At 39.8% G+C, this 12,835-nt stretch overlaps 1 protein-coding gene across 23 annotated transcripts in view; it reads left to right on the top strand.

Moving 5' to 3' along the window:
* Positions 1 to 2,438: 2,438 nt before the first annotated feature.
* Positions 2,439 to 12,835, top strand: part of SLMAP (sarcolemma associated protein) — a 256,378-nt gene continuing 245,981 nt past the window's right edge. For all 23 annotated transcript variants that reach the window (XM_077128903.1, XM_077128904.1, XM_077128898.1 and 20 more), the window contains exon 1: positions 2,439 to 2,638. In XM_077128903.1, the coding sequence (XP_076985018.1) occupies positions 2,441 to 2,638 (198 nt within the window). In that variant the 5' untranslated portion in view covers positions 2,439 to 2,440. The remainder of the gene's footprint in view (positions 2,639 to 12,835) is intronic.

Genomic DNA, 12,835 nt, shown 5'->3' with positions numbered 1-12,835 from the left:
CCTCCCCATCTTACTTTACAATACCGGGTGTGCTCTCTGAGGACAGGGATCTCCAGTTTTGTTGACCTGTGTGTCTCCATGGCTCAACTCATGGGGTCAAAACCCTCTAAAAATATTCAAATGAATAATAGTTATTCTTTATCTTGAATTCTCACAAAAGTATGTGAGTTAAGTATTAATATATCTATGTTATAAAAAACAAGGCTTGAAGAGCTTTAGAAACTTGCCCATGGTCACACTTTGGTGGAGCTTGTTATCACAGGAATCTGAAGAATGAAGTCACCTTAGAATCTAAGCGAACTAAGACTTTTTCCTACCATCACAAAGTTGTCGTTTAGATTTTGCAAAGTCATTCTTTCTTTAGATCAATGCCTCCTCATCTACCTTAATATTGTTAGTGAGCAATATCCTCTTTTATCATATTGCTAATTATTCGAATAGTTATTCTCGGAAAGCAACGTGATTTTAAACTTTCTCAAGTCTCACTCCTCTGGAGGGAGAATCCGCATTAAAGCCGGAAGGGTTTTTACAGGTCCAGCGCCGAGAATAAGAATTCGAAACAGAATGTGGGGAATAAGGAAGAGTTTTTCTCAGAGCAAGGAACATAGCGAAGACTTTGGCAGGGGAGGGCGGCCCTTATGATGTTAGATGCACAAATCCTGAAACTTGTGGGAGCCTGGCGGTGGGGTCGGTGTTGCCCACAGCTAAAATGGTTGCTCGTGAACAGCCATTTAGGATGGGCCTGTTCTCTTTGTTCGTTGGTATTTTCAGTGAGAGCTATAGCAAATGATATTTAGTAAAATTTCGTGTCTTCTTATTAAGAAACTAAAGTAGACCGTTGATACTTTTTTTGAAAAACCTTCAACCCGCAAATTCTTCCTTGCCCTTAACAAAAATGGTTCGTCAAAGCTGTCCCGTAGTTTGAAGCTTCCTGCCCTAAATTAAGATGGCCTCTAAGTCGCGTTAAAAATTAGCCTGCCCTCTTCTTTGCCTTCTACCAATATGGCCGCATTGGCGTCGATCATGTGACATTCCCGGTGTACGGCGCGAGAGAGGGGGTAGGAGGGCCCTTGAAGGGTGCGCGCTCCCGCGACGGTGCACCCGGTAGGTTTCAGTCAGAGTCACTATGGCGGCCGGTGCTGGCAAGGTAAGCTGAGACGGCCTTGGCGGCGGGGGAGGCAGGACCGGTCGAGACATCTGGGCTACAGTCCCCCGGAGCCTGTCCGCGAAGAGGCCGGCCGAGGTCGTGACTGGTCTCGGGGACTGCGGGGGGCGGGCTCAGAAAGCCTAGGGCTGAGGCGGGCGGGCACCGGCGCCTGACGGCCGTTTGTTTTGATGTTTCCCCCACCAGGTCGGAAAGTTTCCTGCTTCTTCGGGCACATCCTGAGCGTGCCCCACTGGCCGCGAGTAGTGGAGGCTGCGGTGGACCCAGCCTGGGGCCTCCAGGCCTCTCCCCCAACCCCACGGCCAGCCTCCCTCCCCCACCTCCTCGCCCGCCCGAAGCTGCGGCTGCCGTCCCTGCGATGCGACCCTCGCGGAGGCGACCCTGAAGGGAGGCGGCCCGTGCGCTGAGCGGCGGCCAGGAGTCCAGGCGTCTAGGGACCAACTTCCCGCCGGCCGGGACCCCCGAACGTTCCTGGGGTCGCTGGGTTGCGCCTCGCTGGGTCCGCACCAGCCTGCGGAGCCAGATCCCCGCCCTAGTCGCTGGGACGCCCACCACCAGGTGCCGGGGAGCCCGGGCCCGACCGCTTCCCGCGCCCCCGCTCCTCGCAGCAAGGACCTCAGCCACCGCCCCGGCTCGTGCCCGGCTGGGGACCCCGCACTCCCTCCTGGGGCGACCTCCGCTGAGCAGGGGCAATGCACACTGTTCCGCTGGCCTCTTAGATCCCTCGCCACCTCCCGGCTTCTCAGCCCTCGTCCTCTCGGCCCTCGTGCACGGACAGTGGCAATCCAGAGGTGCTCAACTACACCTTCCTTGGGCCCGGAGGGACCTTCCTGGCCACACCGAACCGACCCTTCCTTCATGCTGCAGTGCTGCAACATTTCCGCCACTGAGGGGGTAAAACGGCCGCGATCCCAAACAAAACACAAGAATTGGTGTGTGACTCATCTGCTTGGATACCTTCAGTCCCCAAACTGTCTTCCAGGAGTTTTCTTGGCCGAAACTGACCCATGTTTGAGCCTTTTCTTCCCGGGGAAGAAGATGGACTAAAAGCTGCTAGTTGGGGACTTTTTGTGATAAGGGCGGTGATGGGGCTGGTGCTGGCTTGTCTTCCATCCAAGTGAAGAGTTGTTGTCACTGGTTATGCTTAGACAATACGCAGTTTGTTTTAATTTAAAATTTTGGGGGGGATAGGAGTATAGGCTTGTGAAGGGTAGTCCGGATTCGGAGGAACTCCTCTTCGTGTCTAATAGGAGAGACACCTCCAGTCTGTCCTCGATGCCGTCAGCCTTGGCCATCTTCACTTGCCGCCCGAACTCGCATCCGTTTCAGGAGCGTCATGTCTACCTGGACGAGCCCATCAAAATCGGCCGCTCTGTGGCCCGCTGTCGACCTGCGCAGAATAATGCCACCTTTGATTGCAAAGTGCTGTCAAGGAACCATGCTCTCGTCTGGTTTGATCACAAGACGGGCAAGGTAATGTCACCACGTTGTCTAACTATCTTTACTTTTTGTTTCCTTTTGCCCTCTGTGAGAGATGTAATGTGTGCAACAAGGCTATGGAATCTACTACTCTGTTCTAATGGAAATTTAATTGAATGGAGAACAGAGAAAGTATTGTAATTAAATGTCTTGGGAGGGTGATGGCACTTGATAAGATGGTCATTCCTAGTGAAATCTCAACCCTCATTCGTTTAGGAAAACTAGATAGTGAAACTTGGCCTCTCCCTTTCAGTCTTTTCTGAAAGGTGAATTTGCAGTTCCCAGAACAATGTGGGGAATTTGTAGCCAGTATTACCCTGGGGCTCAAGTGTCTCACTGGTGAGATGTGTAGTTTACATGTAGCTGTTAGTTGATTTCTGATCAGGGCCTTTCAGGTAAGGACAACTGCTTGTGGAAACTTAAATTTTTGAAAGGTTTGATACATGTTTACCCATGGAAGGGTAATTTGTAATATTCAGAACCGGTTTAGTTAAGCATGAACAAGTATTACTTGACATTTTCAGTTTTGTTTATGCATTAGGTGAACATGTGCCTATTGCTTTTTTTATTACCGATTGTTTTTTGAAAATCATATCTCGATGTTCCCTATAGCACTTGTTCCTCAATTAAATGTATCTAATGCATACTCACAGAGGTGCTGTTTAAAAATCAGAGTTAGGAAATGAACTTTATTTTCTGAAATTGTGTTCAATTCTATGAATTATTACATTGTCTAATGTGATAGGATGAATCCAGTGCTCTTCATTTTAAGAGTAACCATTTTAGCATTTTTAGGTTAGTACCCTAAGTTACTAAACTTACAGGTGTTTATATTTTAACAATCCAAGAAAAAAATCAAGCTAGCCTCTCAATTTTTAAAACTTTATGTGTGTGGTCAGTATACTCAAGAGCTCATCTTTGTGCTTAAACCTCAGGTTTTAGATGAGCTACTGAGTCAGTTCCAACTTAAACTAAGTTATGTAAGATTAATAGGAATGTCTCACCTTCTGACTTTTTGCCCCCTCTCTCTGAGTTAAATGATTGCCTTTTTTAAAAGAAGACTGATTTAAAAGAAATCTTTAAGAGTAGTGTTTTTAAATTAAAGAAACCTGAGTGTTAAAGGAAAAGAAAAGCATAAATCCTCTGCATTTATTAACTTATGAAGTTATATAAATTAATTTTTTTGAGAAAGGAGGAAAAGATTGCCTAAGTGCTGTGTGCTTGCACAATACTTGTACCTTACTCTGTATGTAGGATGATGTCTGAGAAGTATGTTAATTTTTCTGTATAACACCAGAAAATACCTGTGGAACAGATCCTTTTTTCTCCCTAGAGGCTAAGGTTTGGGTGTCTCAGAGACTTCATAGACTGATTACCCATAATTCTTTAAAATATATATTCATAGAACCTATTTTTCCGGCATTCTAATTAAAACATCAGTTAATTACCAGTGCCTTAATTCAACTAGTTTCTACTTTTTTGTGTCCCTGGGCAACAGTTAAGGTCCAGCCTAATCAAATAACTGGTTTGCCCAAGTGCATACTCTGCAAATGCACCTTCTTTACTTTGATTCTGAGGAGACTCAGAATTTTTCTTTTACTTGAGAAATAATTATTACATGAACAGTGCTTTCCATAGCTATGCTAAAACCCTCACAATAACTTATTTTGAAATGACTAAGAATGTATGAATAGTGTTTAGTATGAATTGAGATGACATTAACATTTTGAATAGAATTTGTTATTAGAATAATTTATCTTTATAGGATACCCTTGGTTTAGTTCTACCATTTTCACTTTTGTCCCCCCAGCTTTTTATTTATATTTTTATTTTTTGGGGGGAAGGGTGCATGGGCTTGGAAGGGTCTCCTGCATGGCAGGGGAGAATTATACCACTGAACTACCCATGCACCTGACTCCCTTTTTTTTTGCATGCTGTATGGTGGGGATCACATTTCATTCTTTTTCTGTGTGAGTATCCTGTTATTGCAGCACTGTTTGTTGAATCTGTGTTTGTTTGTTTGTGTGTTTGTTTTAGGGAAGTGCATAGGCTGGAAATAGAACCTGCGTCTCCTGCATAGCAGGCAAGAATTCTACCACTGACCTACCCTGTACCCGGGCCCCCTCCTTTTTAAACCAGATTCTACCTAACATATAGGGTCATTACTTTAGGTGTAGCTATCATTATTGATTCTTGTACCACCCAATCTAATTAGAACAAATGACCATTCAGATCTTGCCATGTAATCGGATTGTTTTAAGATTAAGTATTTAAATCTAGGTTTGGTCAGACAGCAGGTTTTTATTGAGCATCTAGTATGTGTCAGGTACTAGGAAGCACACTGTTCCAAAGCAAACCCATAGTTTGACCATATATTTATTGTTTTCTCTGTGTGAAATCCAGTTTGGGGATTTCTGCCATAATTGTCTTGTAACAAAAGATTATGATAACTAAGTCCCCAGTCTAATATAATTTCCCCACAAATTCCTTTGTGTAATAGAATAATCTTCCTTCTATAAGCGTCTCTTTAGGCATTTTTTTTTTTAAAATTCCAATCCACAGTTCTCTCATCTGGGAATAATAATAGTACCTACTGTTGTTTTGAGGATTGAGATAATCAAGCAAATCATTTAGCACTCGGTACCTGGCCCTTGTTAAGGGCTCAGTACTTAAGGTGAAGGGTGTTGGTAGAGAGAAGTAACCATCTAGGCAGCTCTTTGCAATTTGCCGTAGTGCTGTGGACTCTTAGGAAGGTAATGAGAAATTTTTTTTTCGTATGATGACTTATGTAGAAGTAATTTTCTTAATTGAAAGCAAATGAAGTGAGGACTTTGCCCAAGTTGGCATTTTATGTAGGAAGTGGAAAATCGGAGTAATATGTCTTTGTTTGACTTTTACTTGGTAGGTGACTTACATTCTGTGTTGGCCATTGTGGGAGGCCATTAAAGCTGGAAGAAATAATAAATACTTGAATCTTTCTGATTATTCAAGTGCTACATGTTTATTTTAGAAAATGTGTAAACTATAGAGGAGTACTTGGAAATGTTAGTAATACTTTTTTAAAAAAATATTTTTATTGATGAAACAATATAGAGACACAAATATTCTGAACATACAAACATTCCATACATGTTGTACAATCAGTGGCTCACAATATCATCACATAGTTGTGTATTCATCACCATGATCATTTTTTAGAACATTTGTATCACTCCAGAAAAAGAAATAAAAAGATAAAAGAAAAACTCATGCATACCATACCCCTTACCTCTCCCTCTCTTTGACCCCTAGTATTTCAATCTACCCAGTTTATTTTAACCTTTGTTTATTTTTTTATCTATATTTTTTACTCAACTGTCCATACCCTAGGTAAAAGGTGCATCAGACACAAGGTTTTCACAATCATACAATCACACTGGAAAAGCTATGTCATTATACAATCATCTTCAAGAAACAGGGCCACTGGAACACAGCTCTACAGTTTCAGCTACTACCCTTTAGCCACTCAAATATACCATAAACTGAAAAGAGATGTCTATATAATAAGTAAGAATAACCTCCAGGATAACCTCTTGACTCTGTTTGAAATCTCTCAGCCACTGATACTTTATTTTTTCTCATTTCTCTCTTCCCGCTTTTGGTCAAGAAGGTTTTCTCAATCCCTTGATGCTGGGACCCAGCTCGTCCTAGGATTTCTGTCTCACGTGGCCAGGGAGATTTACATCCTTGGGAGTCATGTCCCATGTAGAGAGGGGGAGGGCAGTGGGTTCACTTGCTGTGTCGGCTTAGAGAGAGGGGCCACATCTGAAGAAAAAAAGAGGTTCTCTGGAGGTGACTCTTAGGCCTAACCTATCCTTTGCAGGAATAAGTTTCATAGTGGCGAACTTCAAGATCCAGTGCTCAGCCTGTTGATTTGGTTGTTCCCACTGCTTTCGAGAATATCAGGAATTCTCCAAATGGGGAAGTTGAATCTTTTTACTTTTATCCCAGTTCCCCTAAGGGGACTTTGCAAATAATTCTTTGTTCATTGGTTGGTGACACTTTTTAATGCTAAGTTCTTGGTTAAACTTGAACATTGGAGGGCAACAGGTTTGCCAAAAAGGGGAATTTAATGATCTTTCCCAAATCATGTTCTCAGGATGTAGTAGTTGATTGTTACTCTGCTTGGATGCTGGCCCTGCCTTGACTTTGTAACTAATTTTTAGACCCTGGAGAAGTAGTCTACCTTATGTGTCTTTTCCTACTATTTTTGTATAAAGTAGGTGTTGAGTGAATGAAGCTGAGTAGATAGTGTGGTGCCAGATTATTGAGTGCCCTGCTTACTAAGCTAAGGGCATAGACCCTTAGGTTATGGAAGGCCACGGAGCCTTGTGAGCAGAGCACTAATGTATGAAAACCATCATTTAGGAAAGTGATACAGCAGTTATGTAGGGAAACCTGGAGCAAGGAAAAATAAATAACGGTTAGCTTTACTAAAACTTAGTGTGCACTACTATGTTCTGTGTCCTGTTCTAAGTGCTTCATATGTGAACTCATTTAATCTTCAAATAACTGTTTGAGGTAGGCGTTTGATTTCCCCATATTAACTTTTGAGGAAATTGAAGCACAGAGAGATTAGGTTAACTTGCCCAAGTTCACAGAGTTAATAAATGGTGGAATTGGGATATGAACCCAGGTATTCTGACTCTTGACTTTAGAACCTAAAACCCAAGCTAAACCACCTTGTGCAAGGTTTTGTAACAGTTTTGATATGATGTGCTGTTGTAAGGAAATAGACCAGGTTGACAGCTGGAATGAAAATGATTCAATGCTAGAAAATGAAAGAATACAAGTTTTAATAGACTTTAGCAAGTAGAGAGTTCAGTATGGGCTGGGGATTTTAGGGAAAGTTTCATCGGATGAGATGCAATTTCAGTTATAACTCAGGATGTCGAAGAAAGAGCAAAATGTTAGAATCAGTAAACAAAAGGAATTTTCAGTAGGAGGAATTGCTCAAGCAAAAGCATAGAAGCAGGTATGATATGGCATGTTCTAAGGACATTGCAAGAAAGTCATTGCAAAGGAAGAGACTTCAGAATTTGACAACTGAGACCATTTCCTACCTCCTGCAAAGACCCTGGCCTCAGCTTTTGGGAGAATGGCAAATCATACATCCATTGATTTTGTTTGTGATTTATTTTAAACAGATACCTAATTTGTTTATTGGCAGAAGTAGAAAAGTCATTAAGAAGCTAGTTGTTTTTTTCAATTTTTTAAAGAAAATTGTAAAATATATATACAAAAACAATAAATTTTGAAGTGTATTTTAACAAGTAGTTATAGGACAGATTTTAAAGTTTGGTATGGGTTACAGTTCCATGATTTTTCGTTTTCTCTTCTAGCTGGTCCAAGACACTGGAGACCAACAGAAATATCAATATAATAATCATACTCACTTATTAAATAACATATATACATAAAAGCAATAAATTTCAAAGTACATTGTAACAATTAGTTGTAGAACAGATTTCAGAGTTTGGTATGGGTTATAATTCCATAATTTTGGGTTTTTATTTCTAGCTGCTCTAAGGTACTGGAGGCTAGAAGAAATATCACTGTAATGATTCAGCACTCATATTTATTTGTTAAACCCAGCCTTCTCTGTATAACCCACCATCACATTTGACCTTTCTCCTACTCTTTAAAGCTAGTTTTTTTGAGGAACTCATTTATTTGATGCATGTTATGTTTAAGACACATTAATGTAGACATGTTCAGAAGGCCAGGTTATATATCCAAAGCAACATGCCCTCCATATTCATTCTCCTCTATCTTCTCACAGTAGTGGAAATATTTTATCTATTTCAAGCTGTTAAAAATATGGACAGTGTAGGGTGCATGGGTGGTTCAGTGGTAGAATGCTCACCTTCCATGTGGGTTCGATTCCTAGACCATGCACCTAAAAAAAAAAAAAAAGATATATATATATATACAGTGTACACAGTTAAACCATTTCTCCTACTTACTTGATTTACTCCTTTGGTTAAATTTCTTTAGCTTCTCAGGTTCTATTTGGTTTTCTTAAGTGGTATTTATGTTAAAGCATAGTATCTATTCTCTTTGATAGATAGGGGAGAGGGTGAAAAGATGTCACTTTTAAGTGAAAAGATGGGGAGATGGGTTCTTAATGTATGTGGTTAGTTTCTTGAGTATAGAAAGGCGGTGATTTTGTTGCTGAAATGTTCTAAGGACTCTCTCCTTAACTGCTTATGCTTCTCTCACTCACTAGATGTTGTTAAGCAGTTACACCCTTGCTCAAAAATGTTGGTTTTTACCCATTAATTTTTAGCATGATATATAAATCCCCTCATTCTGTCTCTCATTACCTTTTTTGCCATCTCTATTCTTTTTCCTTTCCCCAAGTCTCTGTGTACTAGCTATGTGACAGTGCTCACTGTTCTTGGAACAAGTGCCATTTTTGCTGTTTTGTCTTCCAGAGTGACCTTTCCCCTTCATCCCTTGAGGCCTGTTTCCAATGTGAAACTTTCTCTGCCTCCCACTAACTGAAGAATTAATTGCTTCTTCTTCTAAACTCCCATAGAACTTTGTACATAATTCCATTTTGGGACATAGACAATGAAACGACAATGATGCAAATGTACTGTTGTCCTGCCAGATGTTAGCTCTTGAGAAAAAAGAGAATAGGCACTGTATAAATGTTTGAATGAGCAAAATGTGAACAATGGAGGAGTCTCTATTTCTGCAAACCCGGGGAGGGTCAAAGGATAGAAGGTCACACAAATTAGTTCTCAATTTGAGATCTTGGATTCAATTACTAATAAGTAGGCTTTGTATAAATCATCATATACTGAAAATTTGCAACTAAGTGTTTTGAGATCAGAGTTCATAGGCAATCTTGTGGTTGGTGATATTAATTTGGTGTTATTGCATATGCAACCCATTCCCATGCAAAATAATTCTTTTTAAAGGGTTTCATAATAAGAATGCTTTCCAATTTCATTTGATGTGTAGCACACTGTTGGAAATCAGGTAGAGCAGCCACAGGTTGGTTTCCTTTTTTCCAAAAAGAATTTTACTTTAAGAGATTATTTGCTAAGGTCATCTAGTATAACAATGGAAGTTTAAACAAGAATGTAGTTTTTTTCCCCCTGAAATAATAGGCAACTGCTATACATTTATTCTCAACTATCTTATTATGGACTGTAGATCTTTTTGAACAGTTATTGTAATGAAAATCTTTCTTTTGCTCTCTTGAAGGATAATCTAAACTATTGTTTTCTGAGTGCATAACTAAACTGCTTGTCATATGACTGACTTTTTTTTGGCATGGACAGACTCTGGGAATTGAACCTGGGTCTCTGGCATGGCAGGAGAGAATTCTGCCACTGAGTCACCGTTGCACCATCCATGACAAACTTTTAAAGACAGAAAGAATCCAAGTTAATGATTTTGCTGACTCAGCTAGCATTTTTTGGTAAATTTACTTCTACTCCTAGCATAAAACTTAAGAAAAGTTTTATGCAATGAACGAAACAGCCTTGGAAAAACTTGTTTGGCCATGTAAATTGTTATCCCTTTAAAGAAAATAGCCGATAGATATAAAGAAAAAAAATAAAAGTTTATATAGGCACTTGAAAACATGGATTTTTTTTGTAATTAATTTTGTAACCTTTGTCAAATATACACTTTAAGAGTCTTTCAAAAAAATTATTGTGGTAACAAAATTATATAATGTTCTAGTTTGCTAGCTGCCAGAATGCAATATACCAGAAACGAAATGGCTTTTAAAAGGGGAATTTAATAAGTTGCTAGTTTATAGTCCTAAGGCCGAGAAAATGTCCCAATTAAAACAAGTCTATAGAAATGTCAAATCTAAGGCATCCAGAAAAAGATAGCTTGGTTCCAGAAGGCCGATGAAGTTCAGGGTTTCTCTCTCAAGTGAGAAGGCACATGGTGAACACAGTCAGGGTTTCTCTCATCTTGAAAGGCACATGGTGAACACGGTCAGGGTTTCTCTCTCATATGGAAGGGCACATGGCAAACACAGCGTCATCTGCTAGCATCATCTCCTGGCTTCCTGTTTCATGAAACTCCTTGGGAGGCATTTTCCTTCTTCATCTCCAAAGGTCGCTGGCTGGTGGACTCTGCTGCTTGTGGCTGTGTTGTTCTGCTCTGCTCTCTCTGAATCTCCCTCATTCTCTGAAATGTTTCCTCTTTTATAGGACTCCAGTAAACTAATCAAGACTCACCCAAATGGGCTTAGACACACCTTCACCTAATCCAGTTTAAAAACCACTCTTGACCAAATCACATCTCCAGGGAGATGATCTAATCACAGTTTCAAACACAGTACTGAATAGGGATTAGAAGAAACAGCTGCCTTTACAAAATGGGATCAGGATTAAAACATGGCTTTTCTAAGGTACATACATCTTTTCAAACCAACACATATGACATAAAATTTATTTTAACCATCTTTCATTATACAATTCAGTGGCACATTAATTACATTAAAAATGTTATACTACCATCACCACCATCTATTACCAGAGTGTTTTCATCACCCCTAACAGATGTGTTATGTTATTTAACTCTCTCCCCTACTCTTGATATTTCAATTTAGGTAGAGATCACATTTTTTGCATCACCAAATGGGTGCCCTCTGCCCCTTCATTGCTCCTTCTCAGGGGAAGATGAGGGATCTAATTATTAATTTGTGAAGAAAAATCTGAACGTTGGACATATGCAGCTCAGTTTAGCCCTCCTATTTCCTTTTGAGAGTGTGATGATTAATTTCATGGTCAAGCACTAGCCTGCTTGTTGCTGTGAAATTATTTTATAGATGAGATTTGCGTCTGTACTCATTTGATTGCATGGATTCGATTTTCTGGGCTTTTTTTTCCCACATGGACAGGTGCTGGGAATCGAACCTGGGTCTCTGGCGTGGCAGGTGAGAACTCCACCTGCTGAGTCACCGTAGCCCACCCTGGATTAGATTGTAAATTTAAGACTATATGAAATTTGTGTATTAAAGTTTTATCGGTACTTTCAAGCTTGTAATTTTATTTATGTTTATAGCTTCTGATGTAGTGTAGCTGAGCCAAGCAGAATAAATTTCCAGTATGAATTTTAGTTTTTGTTTCTTTTTTTTTTTTTAATTACACGAGTAATAGGAATACATTTCATTAAAGTTCAAATAATAAAGAAGTATATAGGTAAAAAAAGAAGTCCTTCTTTACATAGGCACCTCTCCGTATTCTCTTCGCCTGCTCCAAAAGTACCTGCTGTTACTAGTTTGGTACATGAGTTTCAGAACTTTTTCTGTTCATTTGCAAACTTAGATATATAGATAAAGAAACATAGTGTTTTTTTCTTAAATTTTTATTTAAAAGTAATTTTGAACTTACAAAACAGTAGCAAAAATAATACAAGCCCCATACAGAGGACTCTAACGTACTTTCGTCCCATACCCAAATCCACCAGTTCTAACATTTTGCATTTTTGCTGTATCAGTCTGTCATCTATCTATCTAATCTTCCTTCCTTCCTTCCTTCCTTCCTCCCTCCCTCCCTCCCTCCCTCCCTCCCTTCCTTCCTTCCTTCCTTTCTTCCTCCCTTCCTGCCTTCCTCCCTACCCTCCTTCCTCCCTCCCTCCCTTCCATCTGTTTTCTGAACATTTGAGAGCAAATTGTACACATCATACTTCATACATACATAATACTTCCATGTACATTTTGTACAAACCAGGACATTCACTTATGCAATCCCTTTAAGTGCAGTTACCAAATTTAAGAAATTTAGCATTGATATAAAGCTTATGTCTATATCCCAGTTTTTCCTTTGTCCCAATAATGTCCTTTTGAGCCTTTTCTTCTCCATTCTTAGCTCTCATCCAGGATCATATCTTGTGTTTGTTATTTCACTATCTCTTTAGTTTATCTTTTATCTTCTTTTTTTTTAATTAAAGAAGTTGTAGGTTTACAGAACAATAATGTATAAAAACAGAGTTCCCATTTATGACCCTGTTATTGACACCTTGCATTGTGTGGTATATTTGTTACAATTGATGAAAGAACATTTTTATAATTGTACTATTCACTGTAAGTCTTAGTGTCCACTGTGTTGTATGTTCCTATGTTTTTTTTCTTTAATTTTTATTCTAATATCTATGCAACCCAAAATTTCCTCTTTT

The sequence above is a fragment of the Tamandua tetradactyla genome, chromosome 15 (assembly GCF_023851605.1).
Source record: "Tamandua tetradactyla isolate mTamTet1 chromosome 15, mTamTet1.pri, whole genome shotgun sequence".
NCBI lineage: Eukaryota > Metazoa > Chordata > Mammalia > Pilosa > Myrmecophagidae > Tamandua > Tamandua tetradactyla.
Note: the sequence above shows the minus strand (reverse complement) of the source record. Positions and strands in the feature narration are given on the sequence as shown.